Source organism: Vulpes lagopus, chromosome 6 (genome assembly GCF_018345385.1).
Source record: "Vulpes lagopus strain Blue_001 chromosome 6, ASM1834538v1, whole genome shotgun sequence".
NCBI lineage: Eukaryota > Metazoa > Chordata > Mammalia > Carnivora > Canidae > Vulpes > Vulpes lagopus.
The window spans coordinates 99,847,531-99,873,569 of NC_054829.1; the positions used below are offsets into that span (position 1 = coordinate 99,847,531).

The window sequence follows — 26,039 nt, forward strand, 5'->3', positions numbered from 1 at the left end:
ATTACAATTATCACATCTTTGAAGTTCTTTTTTTTTTTTAAGATTATTTATTTATTTATTTATTTATTTATTTATTTAGGAGATAGAGTGAGAGAGATAGAACAGAAGCAGTGGGGAGAGGGAGAAGCCCTCGGCAGGAAGCCCCACATGAGGCTTGATCCCAGATCCCAGGACCCAGGGATCATGACCTAAGTCAAAGGCAAGCTTAACCAGCTGAGCCACCTATGTGCTCCTATAGTTATTTCTTGATTTAGAGCTCCAACCCTATGTCTCTCTGAGCATCAGGCTTGAATTTCCATTTGAGCATTAGTCACTTTCACATGGAGATCTCATTGAGTTTACCAAACTTAACATGTCTAAAACTGAATGTATCATATTCCCATAGGTTCTTTCTCAGTTGTGATGTTACCATTCTGATTACCCAGATGAAAAATCTCAGAGCTGTCTCTCACTCTTCTTCTCACTCAAACTGCACATATAATCTATAAACATGTCCTATTGGCCCTATCTTCTAAAAAATCTCTTAAATTCTTCTCCTTTTCATTTTGTTGGAAATATAATTTAGTTTAGTGGCTGAGAGCATGGGTGTTAAAGCCAAATCAACTGGGATGAAATCTGTTTTCCCCTACTACATAATGGTTATGAAACCTTAGAACAATGATTTGACTTCTCATCTGTCAAAACAGGAGTAATAACAACCTATCTTATACAATTGCTTGAGAATTAAATAAGTTAATAAATGTATAGCAATTATTAACAATACACTCACTTAACCTGTGTCCTCTTCCTAAACACCCAGCCAAACTGTTTCCCAGGTCCATTGCATCCAAGTGGGACCATGGAATGTGAACAGAAGTACGGTGTCACTTCCAATAAAAGACGGCTAAAAGAAGATTACATTTCCTTTGCTCTCTCTTCCTTTTCTGAGGCAACACTGGAAACAACACATAACAATGGTGAAGTTAGATGATGGAAAGATTCTGGATCACTGCAAAAGAGCTGCCCAGGTGAGTTACCCAACCACAAACTTCTGCACTGAGTTTTGTGTGAAAGAAAAGTAATCTTTAAAACTTTTATTGTGTTAAAACATCAAGATTTGGAGGTTTTTTTATTTTAATTTAATTAATTTTATTTTATTTTGATTTGGGTTTTTTTTTTTTTAAATAGCTGCTAGTATTATTACTCCAAACATCATACTAATATGACTGGAAACAATGTCACAAATAGTAAGCATTCAATAAATGATAGAGATTACTATTTCTACTATCATATATTAGCTTGAGTCCAAATCATCTTTTACTTAGATTATGAAAGGGCCCTGTAAAATATCAACTCTTTCTGGCTTTACTGAGTAGTTCATTTATTTAGGATATATTGTGCTATCCAAGTTTTTGTAAAAAAGTATTTGTTTTGCCCACTTGTATTGTTGGTAAATTCCAGAATGATTATTGTCTAGAAGCAGCAAAAGACTATTATTTTGTGATATCCATAAAGAGAAAAACAACGTATATTCCATTCCTTCTTTACTGACTCAAAGAAAAGTGTAAATGATGCCAGGACTTCTACATGTTCACAAATTGCAACTTGTTTCCCACCACCTGCATCTCAGCCTCCCACATGTAGATGTCAGGTTGACTTAGAATAAAATCCTGGCTCTCTCACATCCTCTCCTTCTTCCTGAGTCTCTCCATGTATAGGATATGCTTTTATGGCCAATTCTTTGGTGAAACAATATGTGCTTCCCTTGTTTCCATCAGGCCCTTAGTTTACACTTTTTAAGAGAATAGTCTTTTTTTAATATTTTCTTAATATTTATGGGACATATTTTAAATGCTATGAGTGTGCTTTTAGAGAGGTGATAGACAAAAAAAGTTTGCAGGTGGGTGTCTGGGAATAAATCTAGATTTTTTTTTTAAGATTTCATTTATTTGAGAGAGAGAGAGAGAGGGAGTGAGATAGAGAGCATGAGTGGGGGGGGGGTAGGTGGGTGGAAGGGGTGGAGAGAGGAAGAAGCAGGCTTCCCACTGAGAAGGGAGCCTAACGTGGCTTGATTCCAGGATCCCAGGATCATGATCTGAGCTGAAGGCAGACGCTTAACTGACTGAGCCACCCAGGTGCCTCTAAATCTAGATTTTTTATATTAATTATTACAACATACAATTCTACTTTTAGGAAGTGGAAGTCTTTTTGTTACAAACTGTGTTTTATTATTTTTTAAAAGATTTTATTTATTCATGATATATATATATATATATATATATATAGAGAGAGAGAGAGAGAGAGAGAGAGGCAGAGACACAGGCAGAGGAGAAGCAGGCTCCATGCAGGGAGCCTGACGTGGGCCTCGATCCCAGGTCTCCAGGATCACACCCCGGGCTGTAGGCGGTGCTAAACCACTGGGCCACTGGGGCTGCCCCACTAAGTGTGTTTTAAAGCCAGACTTCATGCCTTTAAATCTCACCCCCTCATTCAATCTGTTTTCTTTCTCTTCATCGATTCACCATCATATCTTATTCACTATTCCAACATTTGCTAGAATGTATCTTCTTCATCAAGTTTTTCCTTTGAAAAACAACAATATCCATAATAATAACCAATATAAATGAGTTTCCTGAGCATCTGGTATGCATCTCATTTGACCCTTACAATACCAATATGAGTTGGATATAATTGTCATCATGTCTAACATGTAAGAAAAAGGAAGCTTTGAATAATGATGTTCCTTTTCTAGGGTCACACACCTAGTCAGGGCAGAGCAGGAGGGAATTACTTTCTGTGAAGAGCACAAACAGGTACAGCTTCAGATCCGAACTTGGCACCCGACTCTGCAGCCCAAGGGCATAAGCACCCGACAATACTGACAGCATTGTGGTATCTCTCTCTACCTATACCTAAGTATTTAATATACCTCCATGAAAACATTCACTATACTCTGCCTTATATAATAATTTTAAGCACTCCTTTGTGTTTTGTGAACTCTTTGAAGGCAGTGATGGCCGTACATAAATATCTGTTTGAACTGATAGGAAAGATACATTCTTCTTTTAATATTTTAATTTTTATTGTATTATTTTTTTTAGAATTATGATACTGTTTGGTTTTTGTCATTGTTGTTGTTTGTTTTGTTTTTTAAGCAAACTCTATTCCCAGCACGGGGCTCCAACTCACTACTCAGAGATCAAGAGTCATATGCTCTACCAACTGAGCCAGCCAGGTGCCCCAGTGACATTCTTCTTTTAAATGTGTTGCTGTCTCTATTTCAGTGTGTCTTCATTGCCAAGGGAATAAAATTCTCAATTCTTTATATAATTGAAAGAGGAAGATGATTTCTTTGCCCTATCAGGTTGGTTTTACTCTTAGTGAAATAATCCATTGTACAAATTGCTTTTGTCTTGGTTATTCCATAAGCGGTCATTCTTCTAGTAGAGATTGTATCTTCTTTCTCTTTTACAACCACTTATATAGGCTAACTGAGTGTCCCTTCAATAAGACATGCTAACTGTGCAAGCACAACACAGAATATGGCAAGCACTTTAATGGTGGTGAAATGAAATACTCCACTATCAGTACGGAGAGACGTTGCTGGGATGAGAGGATGAGAGAATATTACTCAGTGTCTTTCAATAGTGCAAGTACATATGCCCTGGAAGCCTATGACAAAAATTAATTTCAAGTCTTTTTTCTTAGGATAAATATTTACATTTGTATAGGCCTTACATTCCTTTTTTTTAATTTTTATTTATTATTTATGTATTATAGTCACAGAGAGAGAGAGAGAGAGAGGCAGAGACACAGGCAGAGGAAGAAGCAGGATCCATGCACCAGGAGCCTGATGTGGGATTCGATCCCGGGTCTCCAGGATCGCGCCCTGGGCCAAAGGCAGGCGCTAAACCGCTGCGCCACCCAGGGATCCCCAGGCCTTACATTCCTTATCTCCTCTTTTTCTCTAGAACTTTGTGAGGTAAGGTTGTTAATAACGTTATACATACGTTATTGTTTTGTATATATCTTAGTCTGCTAACTCGGGCAGCTATAACAAAATACCACAAACTGGGTGGCTTATAAACAACAAAGATTTATATCTCTCGTTTCTGAAGACTGAAAGTCCAGCATGGTCTAGTGAGGCCTTTTTCCTGGTTGCAGACTTTTCGTTGTATCCTCACATAGCAGAAGGGAGGAGCTAGGTCTCTGGAGTCTCTCTCTCTTTTTATCAACAGCATACGAGAGAATTTAATAATCTCTTTACTTGTTTGAATGTGATATTTTCTTTTAACCTCCCTGAATGCACTGAAGGATAGGAAGTAGGGAAATCAGCTTTTGCAGTACTAAAGCTGTATATTTGCTGTATATTTGCTGTCCATTCTTCAGGAATTGGTTTATATATGCCAGAAGATATGCTTGTAGCACAAATTGTTCCACAAACCATTGTAATAGCTTCCAAATAATTTGTTGATTTTTTGGCTGATGTGTGTGTGTTGTCTGACACAGCTGTCACTAGTCAAATGATACCCTCTTCGTGCCTCTACTGAATGGAGGAGCATATGTACTCCTCAATGGCTTCTCCATCAAACTGATAGTCATTGGATGATATATAGTCCATAGGTGGAAAAATGGTCCATAGTGTTGAATTATTTCTGTGTCATTTACCAGTGTATTGAAGGACATGATAAAAGATATGAATCAATAGCCAGATGAAGAGATCCACAGGGCAAGGTATGGGGAAAGGGCACAGAGCTTCCATGCTCACTCCAGGCATGCCATTTTCCCCCCACCTCCATGTGTTCACCAGACTGGAAGCTCCTAGGGTCTCTTATAAGGATACTAAATCAATTATGAAACCTATTCACCTCCTAATACCTTCACTTTCAAGGTTAGGATTTCAACATATGAACATTCAAATATTCAGATCATAGCAATACAACATATAAATGTAAGACATTCTAGAAAGCTATTATACAGCAAAATAGATAATATAAGCCACAATGTCATGCTTATTGTACAGGTTGCTTTTTTTTTTTTTTCGTACAGGTTGTTAATACTGAAATTCATACAAACTATTACTTGGCAGAGGTTACACAGATAATTCAAGGCAAATCGAAGACTCCACCTCAAGTCTGATTTCAAATCTAGTAAAACCTTTCTATTTCATCTTGGCGCCCATGGCCAAGGCCTGTAACCTGGGTGTTTCTAAGCATCTGGAGGTAGTTTCATGACCTGAAGCAAGTTGTAACCTCTACAGAAATACAATTTAGGCCTGTTATATCACTAAGACGGGTCTGAGAGTTTGCAAGACTCAGATATATGGATCTGTATTTGTGAATCCCCTTCACACCCTGTTTCATTTTTCATTGTCAATACACACACTATAGAGTTCTCAACCTCAAAATTCTCTGGACACTGACATTTCCAACACTCAGCTTCAGGAGAAGGGATGTTTATGTAATTTCAAAGACTGGTGACAAACACAACACAACTTGCCCTTTCCACAGTCCTGATGTGTGAAATTCTATATTTAGGCTTTCTTTTTATTTGTAGCCTGATAATAGCAAATGCCCTTTGACACTTTAGGGTAGTGAATTTATAAGAAACATTCCTTAAGGCAGGTATGTACCAGGTGTAGAGAAAGTGTTAGGAAACAAAACAAGAGTATAGGAAGATTAACCAGTGAACCAAAAAGAGCAGATGGGGAAATTTTACAGCTTTGCTTACTATAATACATGGAATTGCATTCCCCTAAAAGATAAGGTTGAAGTCTAACCCAAGGCACTTATGAACATGACCTTATTTGGAAATAGGGTCTTTACAGATGTAATCAAGTTAAGATGAAATCATACTGGATTGGGGTGGGCTTCAATGACTGGTGTCTTGATGAGAGAAAGGAGAGATATAGCTATAAAGACACAGAGGAGACACAGAGAAGAAACCATGTGAAGACAGAGGGAGATGTGTGACTGATGCAGCTAAAGGCCAAGGAGTATGAGCGATTGTGGGAGCCCCTGGAAGCTAGGAAGAGGCAAAGATTCTTCCCTAGAGCCTTCAAAGGGAGCATGCCAATAACTCGATCTCTGACTTCTAGCCGCCAGAACTGTGAGAGAATAAACCACCTAGTTTTTGTAACTGTTATGGCAGCCTCAGGAAACTAATATACCTTCCTCTTCCCACCCCATCCTCAATTTTATGTTTCTCCTGTGGGATAATTTTGAATTTGAAATTTGATTTAATTCCTTTTTACTAAATAACGTTCTTTAATTTTTGTTCCTGGGGATCCCTGGGTGGCTCAGTGGTTTAGCGCCTGCCTTTGGCCCAGGGCGCGATCCTGGAGTCCCTGGATCCAGTCCCACGTCGGGCTCCTGGCATGGAGCCTGCTTCTCCCTCTGCCTGTGTCTCTGCCTCTCTCTCTCTCTCTCTCTCTCTCTCTGTCATAAATAAATAAATAAATAAATAAATAAATCTTAAAAAAAATGTATTTGTTCCCAAAATATGTCATGCAATCCTATCTCTCCATTCTTTCATCAATGGGCCATGCCATCCCCACTTCCCCACACTCCTCCATGAAGCCTGTGAATGTTCACATCTGCCCCCATAAAGAAGAAAACTACTCCCCTAACGCTCTTTTGTCTAATGGAAATTTGTACTCTTTATACTCGTGAGTGGCAAAAATCATTTTACCTACACTATACATTCATCTGCAGAGACTCCCCCCAGACCCCCAGACCCAGCCAAATGGGTCTCTGTTCCTCCGCCAAGCACTGGAGAACCTTGTCATAGCCTTGGGGAGGGAGGAAAGGGGGGTTGTAAGGGGGGGGGGGGTGGCTGGGAGCCGTCTGAAAACAATGGCCAACGCTCAAGGGCAATCCAATGCCATAGCAACACCATAACACCACCTAGTTATTGCGAGATTATTAAGGTTTTTTTTTTTTTTTTTTTTTTTTTTTTTTTTTTTTTTTTTTATTTTTTTTTAAAATTTTTATTTATTTATGATAGTCACAGAGAGAGAGAGAGAGAGGCAGAGACATAGGCAGAGGGAGAAGCAGGCTCCATGCACCGGGAGCCCGACGTGGGATTCGATCCGGGGTCTCCAGGATCGCGCCCTGGGCCAAAGGCAGGCGCCAAACCGCTGCGCCACCCAGGCTTCCCGATTATTAAGGTTTTAAGTTAAATTTACACAGTGGCCAGGGAACTCAGTGGTGAGATAATGAGCTTTGTAGCATCTACTTTAACTCAAGGTTTCTTATTCTGGGAGCTAGTCCATCCTTAAGTGTCCCCTGCCCTTGCCTAACACAGTGCCTGGGACTTGAAGAAGCCCCAAAGCCAGTGGATGGTGGTCACTGGGGTTGTCGTAGTGGCCCCTCCAGAAAGAAAGAGGGAAAAACTCCCAGCCACTGGATTAGTTTTTCCTTCGTGAGCTGTGAACCAAGAGTAGCGCTGCCGCCGCTGCTGTGACCCCATCCACGGATCATCCCAAGGCCTGACAGCAGCCTGCAGATGAGCGCTCTGGGGAACTGTCACAAGCAGGGAGGGGATCCAGGACCGCACAGAAGGCCTTAAAGGTGTCCGGGATCCACTGGACACTCGTCGGTCAGGACACAGCACTCGCGCTTCGGTCTGCCGAGAGGGTTCAGTGCAATGAGGCGGCGCACGAGGCATCTGCAAATGAGATCTGCTTCGCTGCCCGCACGCCGGGCCCAGGCCGCGCCAGCGTCCCCGCCGATGCTCGGGCCTGCCCGGGCTCGGGCCGCCAGCTCCGCCGCCGCGGGCGCTCCCGGGGCCGTCGCCGCCCGCCGCTGCCCTCGGGGCTCCGCGGGGCGCCCACGCGTCCGGCCGCCCGGGTCCTGCGCCCCTCGGCGGCCGGGAGGGGCGGGAGCCGGGCGGGGCGGCGAGGCCGGGCCGGGCCGGGCCGGGGGCGCACGGCGGCCCCCAGCAGCGCGGGCTTCCCCCGCCCCCGGCGGCGACCCCACCTCCCGCCCCCGCGGCGTGCGCGCCGGTGTCCGTCTGTCTGTCTTCTCTCTCGACGTCAGTGGGAATTTCCAGCCAGGAAGTGAGAGAGTGAGCGAGAGAGGCAGAGAGAGAAGTGCACCAGCGAGCCGGGGCAGGAAGAGGAGGTTTCGCCACCGGCGCGGCCCGGCGACGCGCTGACAGCTTCCCCTGCCCTTCCCGTCCACCGGGCCCGCCGCCGCCCGCGCCCGCGCCCGCGCCCGCCGCCCCGCCGCCGCCCCTGCTCCGACAGCGCCCGGCGCAGCCCAGGCCGGAGCCGCCGCGGCCCGGCCACCGCGCGCCCTGCGCCTCCCTCCGCCCGCGCTGCGGACATGGCGCGGCGCTGAGCGGCCCGGCCCGGCCCGGCCCGGCGACACCGCCCGCCCGCCAGCCCCGGCCCCGCTCCGGACGCCCCGGCCCCGGCCCCCGCCCCGGCCGCCGCTCCTCCCGCCGCCCGCCCGCAGGCCCGCGCCGCCCCGGGGGAGCCCGCAGGCGCAGGGAGGCCGAGCGCGGACTCGCCGCCAGGGTAAGCCGAACTCGGGCTGCGGGGGCCCCGGGGACGTGCGGCCGCGTCCCGCCACCTCCCCGCCCGCACCCCGGCGCCTCCTGCGCCGCCCGGACTTCCTCATTCCCGCGCTGACCGCGGGGCCAGACCCGACGCAGGACCGGGGGCCGCGGTGGGGAGGCGCGCGGGACCGGCCAGAGGCGCAGAGGCGCGCGGGGACCCGGGGCCGCAGGGCCGCAGCCGCCCCGCAGCCGCCCCGCAGCCGCCCCGCGCCCCCCGCCCCTCCCCCCGCGCCCCGGCGCCGGCCGCAGCGGGGACCCGAGGGGAGCGCTTGCATCTGCAAACTTTTAAGACATTTCTGTGATGTTCACCCCCACCTCCGCCCGCTCCTGGCGGGTGCTGGAGGGTGTCGAGGTGCGCCTCGGAGAGGGGAAGGTGGTTGGTGCAGTGCTGAACCAGATTTCACCTTGGGGCGTTCCATGAAATGAAAGCAGAAGTGCGTGTGTCAGCCCTGCGGACTGGGAAAGCCTCCCCAGCCCCCCCCCGGCCCCCCCCGCCCCCCAGCCCCTCCGCCCCCCCCCCGCCCCCCCCAGCCCCCCCAGGGGAGAGAACGGCCCCATCCCTTCGTCTCCCGCTCCAGAAAGAAGCCCCCACCTCTCGCACACGCACACGCACGCGCTGACCAGCCAGGGCGCAGTATGTTCACCTACTGTAGGATCTGTAGCTTCGTTTTCAAAAACCAAGGAGGGCCTGGTACTGATCCTACACAGCCTGGCATTGGAGAAAAGAAATTATCTACCGAGAGCACTTTTTAAACACTGATTATGTAAAACACTGGGACTGCACGTCAGCGCCACGACGTATCATGCATGACCTCTAAAACAAAAACAATGCGATACACAAAGACCATTTTAAATACAAGTTTTCTTATGGTCTTTAAAAACAGATACCAGTGTACAAGCCCGCCCTGATTTATTTACTGGTCTGTACTGAAATCTGAATGGGACTTGATGATACAGTGCTTAATTAGGTTTAAGACCTTTTCATGGACTTTGCCAAGTAAGGTTTTTCAGCATTGCAGCTTATTAAATGACTATATCTAACTTAAAGATTTCGTTATAAGGCCCATAATCGGAGAAAGTGACTATAGTATTACTAGAACCTTTAATAAACTCTGGAGTACAAATGTTCTATAAACGGATGGTCTTTGGTAAACACCGAAGTTTGGGATCAAGAGGCTCAGGGCTTGTTTTTCTAGCAAACATCTCAACAGAATATTTTTGAGTAGTTTAAATTGCATAGCGTTTGTTAAAACTCAAAGGGAGTCTTGATTAACCTGAAGTTCTTAGCTGAACTATGTTGTTTTCCTAATTTTAATATTGTGCTTTCTAGAGATAAACCAGCTTACTGTTTGATGCACTGAAGAAATGTAAATAACTTAAAGTATTTTTTGAGCTTATGAACTTGGGAAGACAGGAGATACAAAGATTTGCTTCCTGTAGCATTTTACGTTTATCATGTAATTAAGTTGCTAAGGGGAGTTGAACATGTAAGTGGAAACATGAAATCTCCTGAAATTATTCATCCATATTGACATACCTGCAACTCTCAATGCCCTCTGGAGCTTGTTTAGTTAGATAAAATGTCTTCCTGGGCCACAGCCTACCGGACAAATGTGAACACAAAGAAAGGCTCATTATGTGTAGATTTAATGCTGGCACTGAAATACTGTTTGCTGTGGATAGTAAATCACTTCCAATCTGTTTGAAAGACTTTTTAAGGGAAATATAATCCAGTTAGGTGTTGGTGGGTTTGAAAATTATGGTTTGAAAGTCTGTTATCCTTATTTTCAGATTTCAATTTGATCTTATGTTCTGCAGCTGGCATTCAGATGGACTGAATAAACACCTTGTTTTTCAAACCCAGTTAGTAAATACTGGAGTATACATACAAAAATAGTCGTTCCCCTTTGTAAGCACTACTTTGATCTTTGCACTTCCTTCTTATTTCTACCTCTTAAACAAGTTCATCTGAGATGACTGAGTTGCCGTTGGTAAAAAAAAAAAAAAGCTCAGTCTGAAATAGGCAGAATGTTAGATTTGTGATCATATTCCTATTTCCCTTGTCCTGTTCTTGGAACAAACTGAAGCTAGTTTAAGAAACTAATACTTAGGCAGGTTGTTTTTATTACTGCTTTTGGACTTCCAGATAATTGATGAAGTAAGCTACTAGCTTGCCTTTCAGGGATTGCTCACTGTGGTAAGATAGAAGGTCTAGATAAAGAATTGGCAGCTGCAGGAATCTTGGACTATCATTCAATCAGCAAGATTTTTTTTTTTTTTTTTTTTTTTACCTAATTTATGAGAGGTATTCCCCTGTTCAGAAGAGGTGAAAGTTCTGGCTTCTGAGGGGGGAAGTGGTTACTTCATAACCTTCAATTAGTTTGAACTTGGAAGAAGTAATAACAGTATTGACATTTTAAAATAATAAGTTAAAAAATATGAGTTTCCAGATGGATTCTTGGTAAAGTAGTGAAAATACCCTTTTCTTCTGAGAACATGTTAGTAGATATGCTCTTCTGAGCACAGAGATGACTGCAGTAGAATGTGTATCTGGAAATGCAGAGTAGTTTAGCCAATAGAGTAAATATTGAGATTATGCTATTCTAGTCTACAGATTGAACAGGAATCATATTATCAGGAATGGATGTATAAGAGTCAATGGCTATGCAAATTAGTAGGGAGATTGTTTGTTTTATTGGTTTTCTGTTTATTGTATGAATCATATAAGGTGGCCTGATTGTTAACATTGTAAGAACAGAAGGAGAGAAGGAGGAAAAGAATTTTAGTGTCATAGGACACTTTAAAATGTCTTATTCATAGATCTACATTTATGTCTGATTAGAGTTAATTGACAACTGCTTCTTGATGACCAGTAAACTACACTTCAGTGTAGAAGCAATTTGTGATGCTTTCTGGGAATTAATTCTCGTTTGCATTCTTGCACCTCCCACAAATCCTGAACTCCACTGTAGTGTTCTTAGAGGTGAGCAGCTAAACCATCAGAAGCATATATACCCCTCTGAGTTGACCCTGTCATTTCTAGGAGGACCTTGAGGATTTTCAAGAACTAGAAGCATTCAGCCTTAGGAAGGAATGTTTAGACTTGTGACACAGCCTACAAGTTAGTTTGGCTCCTTGACTTTTTTTTTTTTTAAAACAATAAAGATTAATATTTCAAGCCATATAATTTGGTAGAGTTAGTAGAGTAACGTAACTGAGACTGTTTGTAATATTTCATTAATGAGTCTCTAGTGTCTCACTATTGGAAAAAAGATAGCGTTCTTCTCATGATGATAAACTTGCTTTGTACCTTTGGTCTCTGCTATATTTGAGAGAGTGTTCCTAGGTACAAATTACTGAGCTGTCTTTTATATTTTGGTTGAGGTTGACAGACCTACCCTTGAAAATCAACTAATAGTTTAGAAATAAGTTGTGAAATAATATTTTATTGCTTCACTACAGATAATTTAAAGCCTAACAGTTTTATTTTATTTCTTTAAAGATTTTATTTATTTATTCATGAGAGACACACACACAGAGAAAGAGAGAGAGAGAGAGAGAGAGAGAGAAAGGCAGAGACACAGGCAGAGGGGGAAGCAGGCTCCGTGCAGGGAGCCTGACTTGGGACTCCATCCTGTGACTCCAGGATCAGGCGGTGGGCTGAAGGCGGTGCTAAACTGCTGAGCCACCTGGGCTGCCCAGGCCTAACAGTTTTACATAAAAGTAGTATAAGATGTCATTTGTTAAAGATTACAGAATCTTTAAGAGTAGATTATGAATTAAAATATTTAATTTAGAGTGTTAATTATAAAAATATCATTGCATTATAAATCTTAAATCAATTAATTATTTTCCTTATTTTTCTGTAGTAACTCATAGATTTAATTATCAGTAGTACAAGTTTCATGAACTGCTTTAATTTGCTGCCTATTTTTGAAATTAGAATAATGAAATGGATTACAAATTGGCTTATTACTTTATATTTCACCATTAGGCCAAAAATCTTACAACCAGCTTTTATTCTGACCCATACTTTCAATAGATACTCAAGTTCTTTAAATGGTGAAAAAAGATTCTGACCAGTAGAGCTTTAAAGAAGAATATAAAGACTATATGGCCTATTCTAATTATTTTTTAAGATAATAGAAAGGAGAAGAAAAGAACTATCTGAAAGAATAAAAATCCTATAGTTCCAGCCAAAAAGAGATCATATCTAATTTACACTGACAAAGCAATATCTGATATTCAGCATTGTATTTGTTGGTACCTAGTAGGTCATCAATAACTATTTTTCGAGTGAAGGAATGGCATAAGTTTTCTTTGTTCAAAAATAAGACAGCTGTTTTCTGTAAGGAACAAAAATTACACTATTTTGCCTTGCCTTTAGGGAAGAAAGAAACCAAAATCTAGTTATGGCTTCTAGATATTATATTCTTATCTAAAGATTACTTGAAGTTTACTAGAACAAGGAGCTTATTAAAAAGTACCCAGTGCCTTTCAAAAGGAAAGCATTTCATTCTGAAAGAGGAGTTTATGAACTGGAAAAGAAAATGGCTTTTAGTTTCCAGGTTTTAGAGGCACTTATGAAGCAGGGTAATAAAGTAATTGAAATGATAAAAGGTGCCTAAGCAAGTAAATAAATTTGACTTTTTTGGCTACTCTAGAATTTCTCCATTGAAACTGTAATTTCAACATTAGTATCTAAAAAAGGAAACAATGCTACATGCACTTCTTTGTAATCCAAAGCTTGTTAAAGCCTATCTAAATTAATCAATTAAAAAGTGAAAACAAAATAAGTTAAGCCATCCAGAATTAAATACTTACCACCTATAAAAAACTGAGGGGAAATAGTTACTAGCAGGAAATCTTAGGAACAAGCAGGCAGTTAGTAAGGTTTATTGTATTTTCCACTTTCATACTTTAGTGATTTTGCAATACCCAGGACCCATGTCAGGGTTTGGTTGATTATTTTTCACTCGTAGCATTTTCAGAAAACTGTCCTTAAAACTCTAAATCTAACCATGTATTGTCTGTGGACACAATTTATGAAATCTACCATCCAGACCAGAAAAGAATACAATGCCAGCACTCCCAGTCCTGGTGACCTGACCCCAGGGAGAGTTAGAACCATTTTATTGGAAATTGCTGATTTTGGTCCACTGTGTTTTGCTGCCCACCTAATTCTTGTTCTGACACTCACCTGTCTTTGAATCACTTACCAACATACTTTCAGGTTTTAAAAATTAAATTTAAAAGTTGTTTACAAATATTTATATGTGTAATCATTTTTATTGTTGCCAACAAACTGCAAAAGAAACTAAATGTTTACTTATATGTAAGTCCACTGTAAACCTGTTATTGTTGAAAAGTACTCCCTGCAGCAATTTGTAAGTTAAAATAATAAAATAATCCGACTACCTTGCCTGAAGTTTCCCTGCAAGAAGTTGCAGAGGATACGTTCTGCTGCGTTCCATTACATAATCAGCTCAGTCTACAGCTCCTAGGCATAAAGAGAAGCATAAACAAAAACACAAAACTAATGTCCTTAGCTTTACTGTATTAGTCAAAAATCTATGGACAATTCATATATTCCATCCTGAAAAATAAAGCTCTGGATTTTCCTTAGGTTTAAGGCTTTTGATATGAGTTTTTGTAGGCAAGATTGTCTTTTTTCTAACTTCAACTAAAAAAATACAAAACCTGCATAAAGTTAAACACACTTCTATAGAAAGCATTTAACATTAAAGAAAATTCAGTTGCTATAATGAATTTTGTCAATATAGCAGTCATTTTAAAAACTTGTTATTATTGTTTATCATGTGATTTGGACTAAACATATTACACTCTATTTCAATGTCAGGACATATCTCTCCCTCCAGAAGTCAGTTTTTATCTCCAGAAATCAATTCTAACATATATCAAGCATGAAAGAAGAAAAAAAAATGATGACGGACTCCCTAATCAGTCTACCTGCCTATTGGTCCTGTGTCCACACCTGCTATTCATTCAAATAGTGAGAAGAAGTTACTTGATTGTCTTAGAAAATATGCCTTCCCAGACAAGAATTTTAGGAATGGAGAGAATGACTATTTTTTTAATGTTTTAACTTGAATTCCTCATATCTTATTGATAGTTGAAGAATTTGTTTGCTAGTTCTTAATTATAAGTTTGTTTTTTTAGGATTTAAGTATTTATTGGTGTTTGATCATTAAGACTTGGTTTATAAACTTCAGTATTTTTTTTTCTTTTAAATAGGGGCTAGGTATGGTGGTGAGGTGAAAGGAAAAGAATCCCTTACAATTTATAGCATTTTGTGTAATGCTCTCTCAATAATATAAGCACTTTCATGGCTTAGAAAGTTAAAGGTAATACAAAAGGTTGGAAGGAGTATGAATGGCTGTTTATACAGAGGAAATTTAAAGTAGGAAGAAACATGAAGAAGATAAAGAATAAAAATTAAACTGGATTTTAAAATAAACTGGATGTTTTTAGTTCTGTTGGATATTCAGAAAAGTACTTGAGGGAATACACAAAACCATTGGTTTATATAAAATTAAAATTTAATACAGAATCTAGGCAGTCAAAAATAATATATATATGTGTATATATATTTTTTTAATGGAGGGGTGTGCAGTGGGGCAAAGGGAGAGAGAGAGAGCATCTTAAGCAGGCTCCATGTCCAGTACGGAGCTTGATGCAGGGCTGGATCTCACAACCGGGAGATCATGACCTGAACCAAAATCAAGAGTCAGATGCTTAAGCAGCTGAGCCACCCAGGTGCCTAGAAAAGATTATTTTATAAAATGTGTTCATACTGCTGATTTCAAGCAAACCAAGAAGCCTAGGAAAATACTTTTTGTTGGAGATGGATAAAATGAACCAAAACCAGAGCGAATCCCATACTATATTATTTAATTCATTCATTATGAAGTTAACATATAGTAAGGTATGTAAGTTAAGTATTTGTGTGTGTGTGTGTGTGTGTGTGTGTGTTTTAAACCTATAAGTCTCAAAGATTTGGTCACAATCAAGGATAATGAAAGCATAGGTAAGGACTTAGTGGGAGTGTTCTCTATAAAATTAGATCTTGAACTTTATTACTGACTTGAATATGAACAAGAAAAATAACCTAGAAAATGAATCAGAATTCCAGAGAAAAGAATAAATTCTCTGTACCATGGATGAAAAGGAGAGGTCATAATGAAAAGAGAGATTGAAAAAGAACATTTTTATAGGCATTCATCTGTGGATTATCCTTTTTTTGATTAATTGAAAACAATGATTATTTCCCCCTCATTCCTAAAATATTTTAGAAATCAGTTGTGATTGGGATCCCTGGGTGGCGCAGTGGTTTAGCGCCTGCCTTTGGCCCAGGGCGTGATCCTGGAGACCCGGGATCGAATCCCACGTCGGGCTCCCGGTGCATGGAGCCTGCTTCTCCCTCTGCCTGTGTCTCTGCCTCTCTCTCTCTCTCTGTGTCTCTCATAAATAAATACAATCTTTAAAAAAAAAAAAAAGAAAGAAAGAAATCAGTTGTGATTAAGGAAACCTCAGCACACCTGGGAAATTTAAAAGCATGTGTTTAACAATTAAATGTATTTCCTTGCTCTCATGTCATGACATAGCATTCATTTGATAAAATATCTTTATGGTTTCTCTTCATGTCTTTACCCAATTTCCCATTTTAGTCATTTAAATGAATTTAACAAGCACATCTTAGAACATCTTAATAGTTCCTATTTTGAAACATTACCTCAGCAGTAATTTATGCTCAAGTTCTTTTTATGATAGTCAGGGAAAGTATCCCATTTCTCTTAGAAAGTCTACTGAAATAGCCAAATAGGAATTAGAAAGGTAGTCCAATCCTGTGTTGAAAAAGATGGATGACTTGGGGAGCAGTTGTGCTATATTTACTAAATATTTGTTAAACTGAAGGAACCCAGTCATTCAAAGGAAGCCACAGAAAATAATTTTATTGCTGAGTCACTTAAATATCTTCATATAGATATCCCCATCAGTATGTCAGTATCAAATTTAGCGTCATCCTCATTTACCAAATTGCAAGCCCTCAGCCCAACACACACACATTAAGAAATTAAGTTTTTAGGAACACCTGGATGGCTCAGTGATTGAGCATCTGCCTTTGGCTCAGGTGGTTATCCTCAAGTCCTGGGATTGAGTCTCCCATCAGGCTCCCCACAGGGAGCCTGCCTCTCCCTCTGCCTATGTCTCTGCCTGTCTCTGTGTCTCTCATGAATAAATAAATAAAATCTTAAAAAGAAAAAAAGAAATGCAGATGTTAGCCCACTGTGATCCATTCAGTAGTTTCCTTATGCCAGAAATCTAGGAAACTATTCTTTATGCATACTCACTTATCTCCTCCAATCATCAAGTTCTGTTAATTCAGCCTCTTCCTCATACCCAGAATCCATCCCTTCCTCACTGAATTTATGACTTTCATTTTTGCATTGTCTCCTGATTCATTCACTATCTCCTTCTATTCCATCTTTCATTCCAGCATAAAGGTCAGCTTTCTAAAGTACAAGTCTGATCATGTCATAATCTTTATATTTTTTTTTAAGATTTTATTTATTCATGAGAGACACAGAGAGAGAGAGAGGCAGAAACACAGGCAGAGGGAGAAGCAGGCTCCATGCAAGGAGCCCGATGTGGGACTCGATCCTGGGTCTCCGGGATCACACCCCGGGCTGCAGGCGGCGGCTAAACCCACTGCGCCCCTGGGGCTGCCCATGTCATAATCTTTATATTTCTGAAATGAATCTCTTGTTGTCTTCACAAGCTGATTCTGCACAGCTCGCCTCCCACTCTTGCTCTTCACCAATCCCCTATTTCTCAAATCATCCACATCAATTTTCATTTCCTTATCCACTGTGTTTTCTCATTTTCAATGCCTCTGCATACACATTCCCTATGTGAGGAGTGTCCTTTCCTCCCTAGCCAACTACTCAACCTTCAGGGGTGGTTCAGACATCCTTTCTCTCTCTCTACTATCCATTCTCCCTGACGTCTCCATGAACAGTTATGTGCCCCCCAATCTGTGTTCTCTTGACTTCTTATGTTTTCGAGACAGAAAATATCTTGAGGACAGGTATTTCATCTTACTTTTTCTTTGCATAGCACCCAGTAAGTTTGCTAAATGAGTAAGTAAATAACTAGATGGAATGTCAGCAGATATTGACTAGGTAGCTATTGATTAAGCTCTGTGGCTCTGGGCAAACTAACTTCTCTGGGTCTCATTTTCTCTGTTATAAAAATGAAAGGGTTAGACTAAACCATCTAGTTCTAAAATTATTTGTTTCTTTGATAGAGTAGTATTATTTGGAAGACTTGAGATTTTCTTGCTTTATTGAGACAGGTCACCTTAAGAAAAATGTATGTGGAAAGGTACAAAGACAATTCTTGTCATTATGATAATATAAGGAACTGTTCATTTTGGGGTTATTAGTTATCATTTATGGTCTCAGTCTAGTTTCTTTCTGGCTTCAGGTGTTTCTGGGGTTGCATCTTTTGCTTAATAATTAATCTCTGCTATGAACTTACATTCATATTTCTCCAAAGAAATTGAGGACAAGCTGGATACAGAAATTGAATATAAAATTCAGTATTTTAACTCTAAATGGGTTCAACTTCTCATTCATTTTAGCTATAGTTAGAGGAGGAAAAAAAAGGAAAATGATGGTATTGTGAGTTCTATGTGTCAGAACAAGAGCATAATGTCTAAAATAGACAAATGAAGAAAAAAGACATAAACATAGTATTTGGAAATATGAAAAAACACCCAGGAAAACCAAAAAGAGAGTTAAAAGTGTTAAAAAGTCACTCTGAAAAGCAGGATTGGAGATGAGAGGTAAGGTAGGGGAATCTTTGCTTTCTTATAGGAGCTCGTCTGTGTTTGCATAGTAGGATTTCTTTTTTAGCCATTGTTCGTTTGAATATATGTTGAGTCCTTTACATGTGCCAGGTACTAGACATTGGAAAACTGAACAAGACAGAAATCCATAATTTCGCAGAGCTTAGATCATGTCATGTTTTCAGTTTTAAAATTTTTCTGTTTACATTAGCCTTTTTTAAATTGAAAAATCACATAAGTAAAAGATTGCATTAATCATAAGAGTACAGCTTTAATGATTTACCTCAAAGTGAATACACTTAACTTAGGTGGTGCTCTAGAAAGAATGTTACCAGTACCCTGAAAAACCTATTTCAGGACCGTCTACCCTACTTCACTGTCATATGAAAGGTTTCACTAGGGGCGCCCGGGTGGCTCAGTCCATTGTGTGTCTGCCTTTGGCTCAGGTCAGGGTCCCAGGGTCCTGGGGTTGAGCCCCACATAGTTTCCCTGCACAGACGGGAGCCTGCTTCTCCCTCTCACTCTACCCCTCCCCCTGCTTGTTTGGTCTCTCTCTGTCAAATAAATAAATAAATATCTTACAAAATATAAAAATAAAAGGTTTCACTAATGACTTTAGGACTATATGCATGTTGAGTCCATAAGTCCACGTAGAAGTTCATCTACATAAAATTGAGAATTGACTGAATGAATTCATTGCTCCAAGGTGCTAATAATGAGCTTCACACAAGTATGAACTTGTGGTTAAAAGCCCTTAGGTCAGTTCACTTGAGACTTTAATCACTAAACAAAATATGTTAGTAAAAATATAAACAAATCACACTTTCATGTTAATTTGTCATTTTTGAGTGTGAGTAAATTAACTCACACTTTATTCTACTATTTTTTATTGCCCAGAAGTCAAGGTCACTGACAAAGAGTCACGGGAGAAAGAAGTATTCACATCAGACCATATCAGACATGGAAGAGAATGTAGTTCATTTTTTTCTTCCTGTTCACTTTATACATTGACATCTGCATAAATTGAAGGATTTATCTCTGTGAATGGTCAATGTGGAAATGCCTTCATAACTAAATTAAGGACTGAAGTTTCCCATATCAGGCCTGATTTTGATGCTTGTAAATCATCATTTATGTGTATGTGCAATTGGAAGGTCACCGTTGTGCTTATTTCTTCAAGGAAATGCTTTTCTTCCTCCAGACCAATTGTCACCATATCTGTAGAACCAAGCAAGTATTGATGGTTCACTTAATTAATCCTTTTCATTTAAAACATAAAGGAGCCCCCCCCCCCCCCAGCCGCCTTGCGGGTGAGGAGCCTGAGGCGGCAGCTGGGGGCTGGGGGTCGGCTCCGGGCGTGGTGGGTTTGGGGTCAGAGAAACAAGGCAGCTAGGCGAATTGCACAGGAGACTTTTGATGCTGTATTGCAAGAAAAAGCTAACCAATATCACATGGACCCCAGTGGTGAGGCTGTAGGTGAAGCTCTTCAGTTTAAAGCTCCAGATCTTCTAAGAACAGTCCCAAGAGCAAGGGCAGATATGTATGATGACATTCCTAGTGACAGCAGATACACTCTGGCTGGATCTGTAGCCCACCCTCGAGACACTGGGAGAGAAAGCTTGAGAGGTGATGTATTTCCAGGACCTTCCTTCAGATCAAGCAATCCTTCTGTAAGTGAAGACAACTACTTTCGCAAAGAGTGTGGCCAGGATCTGGAATTTTCCCACCCTGATTCCCGAGACCAAGTTTTTGGCCACCGGAAATTGGGACATTTCCGTTCTCAGGATTGGAAATTTGCACTCCGTGGCTCTTGGGAACAAGACTTTGGCCACCCCGTTTCTCAAGAATCCCCTTTGTCACAGGAGTGTAATTTTGGTCCTTCTGCACTGCTTGGGGACTTTGGTTCCTCTAGGCTGATTGAGAAAGAGTGTTTGAAGCAAAAAAGTCGGGATTACAATGTGGACTGTCCAGGGGACACAGACTCTGTGCTCAGGGGCAGTGGCCAAGCCCAGGGCAGAGGCCGAGGTCTAAACATCGTTGACCAGGAAGGGATCCTTTTAGGAAAGGGAGAGACTCAGGGTCTGCTCCCATCTAAAGGGGGAGTTGGTAAACTTGTCACACTAAGAAGTGTGAGCACGAAGAAGGTACCCACTGTAAATCGTATTACTCCCAAAACTCAGGGCACCAACCAAATCCAGAAAACCACCTCAAGTCCTGATGTGACCCTGGGGACAAACCCAGGAACAGAAGATATCCAGTTTCCCACTCAGATCCCTTTGGGGCTCAATCTGAAGGATATTCGGCTTCCCAGAAGAAAGATGAGCTTCAACCTCATAGATAAGTCTGATGTTTTTTCAAGATTTGGGATAGAAATAATCAAATGGGCAGGATTCCACACCATAAAAATGATGTTAAATTTTCTCAGCTTTTCCAGACGCTCTTTGAACTTGAAACCAAAACCTGTGCTAAAATGCTCGCTTCATTCAAACGCTCCTTAAAACCAGAGCACAAAAATTTTTGCTTTTTTACGATCAAATTTTTAAAGCACTCTGCTTTGAAAACACCCAGAGTTGATAATGAGTTTTAAAACATGCTTTTAGACAAAGGTGCTGTGAAGACCAAAAATTGCTTTTTTTGAAATCATAAAGCCTTTTGACAAGTACATAATGAGGCTTCAAGACCGCCTTCTGAAGTGTCACACCCCTGCTCATGGCTTGCAATGCCTATGAGCTGAGTGTCAAGATGAAAACCCTCAGTAACCCCCTGGACTTGGCTATTGCCCTGGAGACCACCAATTCTCTCTGCCAGAAGTCTTTAGCCCTTTTGGGACAGATTTTCTCCTTGGCCTCTTCTTTCAGGCAAGAGAAAATCTTAGAAGCTGTTGGCTTCCAAGATATAGCTCCCTCTCCTGCTGCATTTCCAAATTTTGAGGACTCTACTCTGTTTGGGAGAGAATACATCGATCACCTGAAGGCCTGGCTGGTCACCAGTGGGTGTCCATTTCAGGTCAAGAAAGCTGAACCTGAGCCTACCCAAGATGAGGAGAAAGTTGTTCCTCCTACCAAACCCAAAATTCAGGCCAAGTCTCTGAGTGGTGTCAATGATGCTGTCCCCCAGCGAGCGGATCACAAGGTGGTGGATACCATCAATCAGCTGGTCACTCGTATTGTGAGAGGCAGCCTATCTCCCAAAGAGAGAGCTCTTCTCAAGGAGGACCCTGCTTACTGGTTTTTGTCTGATGACAGTAGTCTGGAGTATAAATACTACAAATTGAAGCTGGCAGAAATGCAGCGGATGAGCCACACCTTGCCAGGAGCAGATCAAAAGCCAACAGCAGCAGAGTGTGCGGTCTGGGCCATGCTGTATGCTTGGACAATCCGGAGCCTCAAGAAGAGGCTCCTCCCAGGCCTCCAGCGGGGGCTGCTCCACACTCAACGGCTTCGGGGCTGGAAGGTGAGGAAAGCAACCACTGGGACCCAGACCCTCCTCTCCTCAAGCACCAGACTGAAACACCATGGCCAGCAGGCTCCAGGTTCATTGCAGGGAAAGCTGTCCCAGCCAGATGGAAATGATACTGTCAAGGACTGCCCACCTGACCCAGTTGGACCCTCTCTTGGGGACCCCAGCCCAGAAGTCCTGGGCCTATCCCCCAAGCCAGCAGGAGCGGAAGTCCCTGAAGCTCCTCAATCCTCCTCTTCCTGCCCATCTACCGACGTTGACATGAAGACAATGGAGACTGCAGAGAAACTGGCCAGATTTGTTGCTCGGATGGAACCAGAAATTGAACAATTCAGCATAGAAAACAGTACTGACAACCCTGACTTGTGGTTTCTCCATGACCAAAATAGTTCAGCCTTCAAATTCTATCGAAAGAAAGTATTTGAACTATGCCGTCAATTTGTTTTTCATCATCTCCACTGAACCTCCACACCAGTGAGAGCACTGATTCTCAAGAGAGCCCCCTTGATCCCATGGAAGGGGAAGAAGAGTTTGAAGATGAGCCCCCTCAGCATGAGGCTGAGTTGGAAAGCCCAGAGGTGATGCCTGAGGAGGATGATGAAGACGAGGAAGATGAGGATGAGGAGGGGACCGAAGAGGCCTCCACTCCTAGAGGGGCCTCCAGGCAACCAGGAGGGGCTGCTAAGTCCGAGGTCTATAAGGGCAGCCCCCCCCCCCCATGGCCTTGCACCTGCCCTATCACAGGCCACCTCAGGGGCCTGCTTCCCTCGGAAGAGGGTCAGTAGCAAGTCCTTGAAGGTTGGCATGATTCCGGCTCCAGAGAGGCTGCGTCTCATCCAGGAACCCAAAGTTCATGAACCAGTTCGAATTGCCTACGACAGACCTCGGGGTTGTCCCATGTCCAAAAAGAAGAAACCCAAGGATTTTGATTTCACCCAGCAGAAGCTGACCGACAAGAACCTGGGGTTCCAGATGCTGCAGAAGATGGGCTGGAAGGAGGGCCACGGCCTGGGCTCCTGTGGGAAGGGCACCAGGGAGCCCGTCAGCATGGGAACTGCATCGGAAGGGGAAGCGTTAGGTGCTGCCAGGCAGGAGCACAAGGAAGACACGTGTTCCGTCAAAGGATGATGCAGATGTACAGATTCAAATGGGCCAACAAATAGTTCCAGGGTCTCTTCCATGAGGACAACAGGCATCCAGAAAGTGCTAACTTACCACTTTGGGTGCTTACTGTCTCTGGCTTGTTTCCATCACTGGAAATCATATAGAGAATTTTAGCATTTTTGGTCTTTGGTAAAACCTAGAAGACATTTGTGATGTTACAAAATGGAAGTTTTTGGTTTTTTTTTCTTTCTTCTTTTTTTTTAATCTAAGAAGTTGTGAATGTTGTTAATCATTTAGCAGTTACAATAAATGTAGAGGAACCCCCTAAATAAATAAATAAATAAATAAATAAATAAATAATAAAGGATATACTTTTATCAATATGTGAAGATTAATAAAAATGAAAATCCAAATTGAAGTTGCCATACTCAAATTTAAGAGAACGTGATCATTTTTTCTATATCTGATTAAAATAATATTAATCTCTAATTCATAATTTTTGAGATCTACTTCCTCTTCAATCTGAAAATACAAATTCTCCAAAATGGTGTTCAAGACAAAGGAAAGAGATGATATTAAAATTTGGTTGTACTCCATTTTTTTAAATTAAGTCTTAATTTTTTAGAGTGGTTTAAGGTTCACAACAAAATGAGGGTAAGGTACAAAGATTTCCCATACATCCCTGCCCCTGTTTGTGCATAGTCTCCCTGTTACCAGCATCTCCCATCGGAGTGGTACATTTGTTGCAGTTGATGAACCTACAATGACACATTGTAAGCACCCGAAGTCCATAGTTTGTATATGGTTCATTCTTTATGTTGTGTGTTCTGTGGGCTTGGACAAATGTACAATGACATGTATCCATCATTATGATATTATACAAGAATATTTTCACTGCCCTAAAAATCCTCTGTGTTCCACCTATTTATTCCTCACTCCCTACCCCCACCATCACACTTTATTTTTAGTGAAGAAATCTATAGTAAATCAAACCTCTTTCTGATGCCATCTAAATGAAAGACTTCAAACCTTGAGAAAACTTATTGAATTGGTTTTTATGTGGAAGTGGAAGTCAGCAATATCTCATAAGTGACTTTAGTTATAACATGTAAGGTTTTATCTAATTTACTATAATCTTTAGAGAACTTCTATAGCTATACAAATTTAGATTCACCATATTTTATTCTACCATACTATTAAAAATTTACTTAGAATGGAATCTGCCATTTAATATATATGACATTTAATTATAATATGATTAGAAAATGTTCAAAACATCTCTTTGATCCTATAAATTTTAATCATCTATGATTAAGAATACAAGCGTAGGCAAAGTTTGATACTTGTGGAACACATTAGAATGCATTCTGATCTTTTTAAAGAAAATCCCTGTCCTCCATAGTTGCAGTGGACATGATACAGCAAGAATTTATATGCTGCTCTCATACAGGGAAAGAGGTTATGTTTACTATGTTTTATTGATTTTAAGAGGTATGTTCCCCTCCTCCCCCAGTTTAACATCTTGACTTAACTATATGCATTTGAGAATTTTCTAGGTATCTCTCTGTTATTGGTTTCTAATTTAATTTCATTGTGTTTAGATAACATATCTATATCCTTTCACCTCTTTGAAATTTATTGAGACTTGTTTTATGGTCTGACATATGGTCTGTCTTCATGAATGTTTCATGTACACTTGAAAAGAATGTGTCTTCCACAGTCATTGGAGTGTTCTATACATGCACTTAGTTTTAATGATGATGTTGTTCCTACATTTTCTAGATCTTTACTATATATCTTTACTACTGAATATGATGTTCTATTGATTTGCTTTCATCAGTTACTGAGAGAGGAGTGTTAAAAATGTTAACTATAATTGTAGACATTTGTTTCTCCCTTTAATTCTGACACTTTTGCTTCTTGTATTTTGAAGCTCTGAATATATGCATACACGTTAAGATCATTACTTCTCTGTGATGAATTGACTCTTTTATTCTTAAGAAATGTTTCTCTTTGCCCCTTGTAATATTTCCTTTCTTGAAGTCTGTTGTATCTGATATTTTAGTATAGCCTGCTTTTTTATATTTAGTATTTCCATGGTATAACTGTCATAACTTTCCATCTTGATACTTTTAAACTATTGGAGTCTTTAATATTAAAGTGTAATATTAATTTCTGTGAGAACCATATACTTGAGTCTTGTTTTTGTTTTTGTTTTTGTTTTGTTTTGCCCAGTCTGACCATCTCTACCTTCTTTTGGTCTGTTTAGTCCATTTCCATTTAATATAATTATTGATATTGTTGGGCTTAAGCTACATCTTGGTCATTATTATTTACTTGTGCAATCGGTTCTTTGTTTTTTCCTCCTTTCCTGCATCTTTTGAATAAGTTTGTTTTTTAAATTCCATTTCATCTCCTTTATGGGCTGTATTTTAAACCGGTTACTTTGGGGATTATAGTATGCATCCTTGAGTCAACCATAAATTAATACTTTTAACATTTCATATATAATGTAAGAACTTGACAGTGGTGTACTTCCACTTGTCCTTTTCCCTTCCTCTGTGCTATTTTTGTTACACATTTTACTTCTGCATATGTTATAAAACCCAAAATATACCATATTTTTTTAATAGCTCACAAGAAAAAAGTCTTATATCTACCCACATTTTCATCATCTTTGGCATTTTTCATTCTTTCATGTAAATCCAAATTTCTGTCTGGTATCATTTCCCTTCAGCATGAAGAACTTTCTTTAACAGGCTGCAGGCCTCCTGAGGATGAATTCTCTCAGCTGTTGTTTATTTGAAAAATGTCAATTTTACCTTAATTTTTAAAGGTTATTTTTGAGTATAGAACTGTACACTAGGGGATCCCTGGGTGGTGCAGCGGTTTGGCGCCTGCCTTTGGCCCAGGGCGCGATCCTGGAGACCCGGGATCGAATCCCACGTCGGGCTCCCGGTGCATGGAGCCTGCTTCTCCCTCTGCCTATGTCTCTGCCTCTCTCTCTCTCTCTCTCTCTCTGTGACTATCATAAATAAATAAAAATTTAAAAAAAAGTTTAGAA

General features: G+C 41.0%; 3 protein-coding genes across 23 annotated transcripts in view; 2 read left to right on the top strand and 1 right to left on the bottom strand.

Annotated features, from left to right (window-relative positions):
- The window catches only part of LOC121492782 (collagen alpha-2(I) chain-like), a 105,247-nt gene extending 95,951 nt beyond the window's left edge, over positions 1 to 9,296 (bottom strand). For 14 of the 21 annotated variants that reach the window (XR_005988292.1, XR_005988288.1, XR_005988285.1 and 11 more), the window contains exon 1: positions 9,134 to 9,296. Coding sequence is in view for 2 of the 21 variants with exons in the window: in XM_041757965.1 (XP_041613899.1) it covers positions 7,545 to 8,816 (1,272 nt within the window). In the remaining 19 variants the exon portion in view is untranslated. Of the gene's footprint in view, positions 1 to 769; positions 935 to 7,013; positions 8,946 to 9,133 lie in introns of those variants that run through there. The other 7 variants (XR_005988293.1, XR_005988274.1, XR_005988277.1 and 4 more) reach the window with 7 other exon arrangements.
- NFKB1 (nuclear factor kappa B subunit 1) overlaps positions 8,434 to 26,039 on the top strand; it is a 119,311-nt gene continuing 101,705 nt past the window's right edge. Inside the window, exon 1 of the mRNA XM_041757962.1 lies at positions 8,434 to 8,500. The gene's annotated coding sequence lies outside the window, so the exon portion shown is untranslated. The remainder of the gene's footprint in view (positions 8,501 to 26,039) is intronic.
- LOC121492689 (SURP and G-patch domain-containing protein 2-like) lies at positions 18,403 to 23,275 on the top strand. The gene is given in 8 exon segments (XM_041757867.1): positions 18,403 to 18,409; positions 19,712 to 20,815; positions 20,818 to 21,041; positions 21,043 to 21,104; positions 21,106 to 22,301; positions 22,304 to 22,562; positions 22,594 to 22,979; positions 22,982 to 23,275. Coding segments are annotated over 8 exon segments (3,291 nt in total). The 3' UTR covers positions 23,035 to 23,275.